Here is a 6,553-nt window from a genome sequence, read left to right on the forward strand (position 1 = left end):
TTTTATACATATACATATATTCGTAATTATTTATTGTTTAATAAGTGCCTGTATGCATCATTGTTACTCAGCTTATAATGCTAAATATTCACAAAAAGTTTGATTCGTATTACTAATGTAACGAATGTTCCGGAATAGTAAAAGAATCGTCACAGAATGTGCAAATGTCGACGAAATGTTTAGAATATTGTGTGCATACTTCTTGTATATGTCATTTGAAAATTGCAAGCGAATGAGTACACATCTCCGCCGACTGCGGTGAAGAGCATTTACTCGTAAACAAGAATCACCTGGCAGAGAATGATCGCATTCAGCACACTCAACTGTTGCAGAGCGGATCTGTGAGCACTCGCTGCTATTGGTGTATTCTTCTAGATCATCCAATAGCAGCGAGCGCTCACAGATGCTGAGTCTACTGAACGCGACCAATATAAGGAGCGCAGCATTTAGTCTGTGAAGTGAGCCCTAAAATTGCACTCCAAGGTGAAAACATATTGTTGAACACAAATGTGTTTTCTAAAGTAAAATTTTGTTTAAAAACTAATTTATAGACAACCTGACCTGGAATTTTATGTGGAATATGTAACGACATACAAATAACATTTTTAACCGTTATTTGAATGTTTTGTTTACATATCGTAAATATTCGGAATATTTTGGAGTATTTTTTGAGATTTTAGGAACATTTTATGAATATTTCAAGAATATTTAGCGTTTGCTGGGTATAGTCTATTAGCGTGTAAATTGTATTCGAGTGCCAATTCTTGATACTGCCTGGCGTATTCGAAATATATATTTTAAATATATGTATATTTAGTATAAATATTTTTTGATTATGTAATCCGTACATGCACATATGTCACATTTTCATTGGCTATGTTGGATTTTATACAGACTCATAAATATAAATTAATAGAGCTGTATTTTTTATGAAGGCACAATATAAATAGAATTTAACAAAATTATTAAATAATATCAATCGAATTTATATAATATCGATACGTTCAATTTTTTAATGACTTTATATCAATTATAGCATTTATTCGCTTTTATAAGAACTAATTATCATCACGTATCTAATATACTAATCATTTAAATTTTAATTCAATGAAATATACTAAAATGAAGTGTACTGATTTCAATTCCTGATAAATTGTATATAAAAAGGAAAAATATAAAATTTATATACATTGTACGTAAATATATATAGTCCCGATTGAAAGTTTATAAGAAATGTATAAAGGATTCTGTTTTGATTAATTATATGTATGTATAAATTGTACATACAATTAATACATACGTTATGTAATTTTTTGATAACCATTGATGAATTAATTTGTTCATATTTCCTTTCTCAATGGAAAAAAGGCCTGACAAGGAAAATCTTTTCTTACTTTCAATTATCTAAATCTATCAATTATCTAATTATCTAAAATATGCAGATTTTTTGTTTTAAATGAATTAATTGTCTGTACAATGTTGATTGAGCATTAATACATTCACAGTTTATTGAAAATGAAATATCATGAATGAAAAGGTTTAAACAAAATTATGAATGAAAGTGTTTTTAAAAAAGTTAAATATCCACCTAAAGAATCTTATGGTCTCTCGAATGATATTCATGTTTTCGAATATGGACTGCGTCAAAAATCATAGCTTAAATAATATTTATATTCTAATGAGATAACTGCTCAAATATTGATAAGAAATCATTGTAGAATAAATTATATTCAAGAATAACTAAGCATATGTGCCTTATATACGCAAGCAAGCAGATTACATATTCTGTAAAACAATAGGCTATTTGTATAAAATGGGCAAAATGGCATAATCATATTAATAATAAATTGTGTGTGAATAAGAATAGATATGTATGTATACACATTTTAATATTAGAAGGACTGGATTTGATGACTTCCCTAGAAGAACCCAATAAAATCTTTTTCAGTAGAAGTCAATTTTGCTCCACATTTTTTTTCGTAAATAAATCAAATTAAATGTATAGATTAATTATATTTAACGTTTTAACAATGATATAATTTATTGAACATTTAAATTCGTAAACTTATAAATAAAATCGTAAAACATATACGACCAAATATAAGCAGAGAGCCAAATTGGCTGCAATGGGGTCCTTCTAGATAGACAAATAAAAATTCAACTACCTTATATGTATAATTAAAAATTTTTTAAATAAAAATTAAGAACATGAAAAATGATAAAAATTACAAAAGGATATCGTGTGGAAGTAAAGTTGAAAAAAGTTATAGCAGTTTGTATTTCGCCAGGAGTCAAATTATTAGCTGCCTCGGTCTTTCTAGTGTTAAAGGCATTTATAGAAAAAAATAACAAATCTTTGAATAGCAATTTTATTTCAACAGATTTGATAAAACGGCGTTGTAAATCGCTTTTAAGTATAACTTGCAATTAGTTTATAAACTGTTAGCGGAGATAGAAAAGATTAGCACTCTCGTGCTGTACATTTTATTCGTCATTTCTAAAGGACCCTGCACTAATTATTGAAAAATTAGGTCCCAATGAAGTGAGTTAATTTTTATATATGTTGTAACTTAGAATGGTGAACAAAAAATGTCATGTACGCATGATCCAAGTAACAGATATAATTCTTGAATGATAGAGTATCAAAGGTGCTCTGTAAATATCCAGACAGCAACATGTTTTAATTGTTACTTATATGTTACTCATTAAGTATGTTGATTCCAAATTGTAGCAATTGAGTTTGCATTTGTTAGCCAATTGATGCCTTTATGATGTAACAACTTTAGATAGCAACTTGTCAACAAGTTGTCGACAACTTTAAAATCGTTATCATCAAAATTCGTTATTGCCATCATGTTTTCATAACAATCTGTTATAGAATCATGAGATCTTGGCGTTTTACTGATAATTTAGATGCCGTTATCTTGCTGTTAAACTAGTAATACATGTTTACTAAAATGTTTAGAGTGAATCTTATTTTGTAAAGTAAAATCTCACTTTTAAAGATAGAAAATTGAGCTATTCTTTTTCAAGACTGACTCAATTTTCAATGTTTAGAGTGAGAGAGAGATTTCACTTCCAAGAATTTATATACATAATTGCCTGCGTATAGTTACAATGTCAGTATATTCGAATAATTAATAAATATATGGCCAGTTATCAGCATCATATAATTACAAGATTTATAGATTTACGATTTTGATTAATTATCTACTAGTTATCTACTAGTTTTACATTTTTTATATACTATAGTTCAAGAACTATCCATTATTTGAATCATGTGTATATAACACTTTTTTTTCATTATAAGCTACAACATATGTGAAAACTAACTCATTTTACCGGGTCCCAATTTTTCATACAGTTAGTGCAGAGTCCTTTCTAAACACAGAATGTGTTGTACACTTGTATAGTGAAAAAAAGACACAATATACATATGCCTGCCGTCAAACTACTGTTACTACGGCAAATAGGCCAAAAGTATTATTAATATGCGTCAAATTACAACAATTTCTCATTTGTATTTGTAAATATTTTACTTATATTTAATTTTTATCCCTCACTATTTTTTAAAAGCTTTTGAAAATCTTGTACAGATATTACTTCTCGGCGCCATATTAAAGTCAACATTTGAGTAATTAATTGGGTCTCTTATTAATCTAGATACATTTCTTTATGATTCGTTCATTCATGATAAGCGTTTACGGTCGCGCGAATCTTTACGATCAAATGTTAATCTAAGTTTTGCAAAGAGACATATTTCGAATTTGTTATATTTATTTGGCACGTACAAGTCCAACATAATGACTGTATGTACAAACACTTCTGCGAATAGTCGATTAAAAAATGCATAGAAAACCGTTTATACATAATAGATAGCATATTGCTGGATCTTAAAAAAAGAAACTCGAAGAAGCTCATAATCAAGACTTTCGTTTCTGTGAGAATATTTGGACGCAAATATTTTTTCCCTTCAAAAATATTGACATAAACTAAAAGCGAAGAAACAAGTCATAATATTTAATATTTAGTCTGTTTCCTATACTAGACTGCACTAGAACTTTCTCGCTTTCGATAAACATCAAACATACATCTATCTCACTTTAAGTTCCAAAAGTGTACACTAGTTCAGCCACAGAAAACAGACTTATTATTTTCGTTGTTCATATGTACACATTCCATCGATTCTTCAATTATTTAACAATAACAATTGAATACACATTATTGAGCAATTTCTTTTCTTTATTTCTTTATCGAAGTTAATGAAATTGAAAAGAGTACTCTGTTATGAGCTTCCAATGTTCAACGGGTAAATTTTGCAAACTTTATCGATTCGAAAAACGTGAATAAGAATAACATTGTAACAATTCCATATTTATCTTAATAATTTTAATTTGGCATAATGATATAAATATAAATATTTGTAAGAAAATTTCGAGATCTTTAAAAAATATTTCTTTGATGTGAAGTAGATTTTTAAAAATCGTGTTTTTTTAATATAAATATCGAAATTGATATTTTTGTTTCCGATATTCATTTCTTCTTCACTGGAAAAGGAACAAGTAATTAAATAAAAAATGGGAATTTTGTTTAAAGATCTTGAATCTTTCTTTCTCTTTAGTCTTACTATTTTTATTATAAAAATTGAAAAATGATTAAAAAAACTTCCACGCGTGCTGTTTAAACTCTATGCTCTTTCTGGTTACATTTGCTTGTGCATTCTTCTTGTTGCAATTAGGCAATAAAATTACACTTTGATTTTCCTAATGCAACAAAGAAATCATTGCCGACGTCTCCAGGAAAATCGGAAAAAATTACGTCGATTCGTGCACCTCTTCTCAAGAAAAAAAAAAAACATAGATCTCTTTCGATTTTTTACGGTGACATATTCTGCGGTCAACCTTCAGCGAGCGGCGGCGTCACCCAACCGTATTTCTCGTGTGTTCTCACTAGATTCTTGAATGTTTCCTCGGCCAATTGCCGATTGTACTCCTTGTTCGGCTTTGGCACCCTTGCCACTTGTGCCTGTTGAGATAAAAGCTTCACATAAATATAAAAGGAAACGTATGAACACATAAGTGACCAATATTTTTTTTTAATTTAAAAAAATATTTAACTTTGTTTTCTTTATAATAATAAACGATTTAAAATAAAAATAAAATTAAATTTCGTAAAATTGAAAATAAGACTATACAAGATTAACGTTTTCCATGTGTGTATAATATGATTGTGATATATACGATATTGTATTACAGTAATATAATACTATATTACATATATCATAATTACATACATTATCGTGATGATACATTTTCATGATACAGTGTGTCTGAAATCATTAATTATTTGGCGCAGATTCAAAACAGTGCTTACCTGCCCCTTCACAACACTAGCTGCAAACTGCATGATCATCGACTCGACGCTATACGCGCAGCACCATCCTCTCGGCGTGAGGAGTTCCATACAGATAGCACCGCCGTGCATCACAAAGCCCTGATCGATTCTCGGTGAGATTACCCTCATAAAAGGTGGCGCAAATGGAAACTCCTTCGGAAAAATTACGTGCAGCAATATGTGAGGTATCTTTAACTCGCGCATATCGGCTGCTAGCTTGCTGTCTGGATCAATTTTATGCAATCGAACAAACCACTCAAAAACATTATCATTGACGAGCTCCACGGTGAAGGCAGAGTCGCAGCGTTGTGTTCTTTGGATCCTGTTAAACTCTTTCATTAGTCGACGCAGACCGATGTCCTTGTCGTAGACAGCTTTGCATTCGTTGTTGTCCTGTATGAGTAAAGCCTGGTTTGAAATTCTCAGGCTATCTCAGGATATCCAAAATCTGATTACAGAATTATGGATACAGAAGCTATTCTATCATGCTTATTTATCGAAAAACGGTGATTAGATCTCCCTCTTGTGATCTTTTCTAATTGATCAATTGAGAATTCCACACACCTTTACGGACTTCTTTGCCTTGAAGAAACAGCTACGATCAGCATGAGTGGAATCTGGATTTTCCAATATCGGTCCATCCATTGGAGTCACGGCATCTGGACGGTGGTGGCGATTTAGAAGTCTCCTCGATGGAGAATTGGTTGAACTACTGGCTCCCTCCGGTTCAGCTATCTTATCGGAAGACCGAAAGAGCTTTCGGATGGCAGCTACTACTTTCTCCTTGGATTTCGTCGACATGATGAAAGTATTGTGTCGCTTTTTTACCAAGTCTCGCTACTCTATATTTAAAACATTTTTATTTGTAACACATTTCTAAGACTATCATGCATGAAATTATAATGGTCTAATTTTTCATATTTTTACTACATACTTCAAAGAAAAAGAATCAAACAAATTTGTATACAAAAGAAAGAAATTAAAGGCATTGTAGACAAAAGTATATCAATGTATAAATTGTTTAAGTTATAATGGAAAATCAACACAAATAAAAGAATATGCTTTGGGTTCTAGAAAAGTTTCTTAGTGAAGTACATAAATTCATATTATAAAAAGTGGTTCCTTCAATTCGATATAATAATATTAATTAATTATATTA

At 30.2% G+C, this 6,553-nt stretch overlaps 1 protein-coding gene across 1 annotated transcript in view; it reads right to left on the minus strand.

Annotated features, from left to right (window-relative positions):
• Positions 1-4,619: 4,619 nt before the first annotated feature.
• The window catches only part of LOC108751921 (transmembrane protein 231-like), a 4,751-nt gene continuing 2,817 nt past the window's right edge, over positions 4,620-6,553 (minus strand). Inside the window, exons 6-8 of the mRNA XM_018492410.1 lie at positions 5,959-6,231; positions 5,374-5,787; positions 4,620-5,025 (exon numbers count right to left, since the gene is read on the minus strand). Of these exons, the coding sequence (XP_018347912.1) occupies positions 4,897-5,025; positions 5,374-5,787; positions 5,959-6,231 (816 nt within the window). The 3' untranslated portion in view covers positions 4,620-4,896. The remainder of the gene's footprint in view (positions 5,026-5,373; positions 5,788-5,958; positions 6,232-6,553) is intronic.

The sequence above is a fragment of the Trachymyrmex septentrionalis genome, unplaced genomic scaffold (assembly GCF_001594115.1).
Source record: "Trachymyrmex septentrionalis isolate Tsep2-gDNA-1 unplaced genomic scaffold, Tsep1.0 scaffold53, whole genome shotgun sequence".
Lineage (NCBI taxonomy): Eukaryota > Metazoa > Arthropoda > Insecta > Hymenoptera > Formicidae > Trachymyrmex > Trachymyrmex septentrionalis.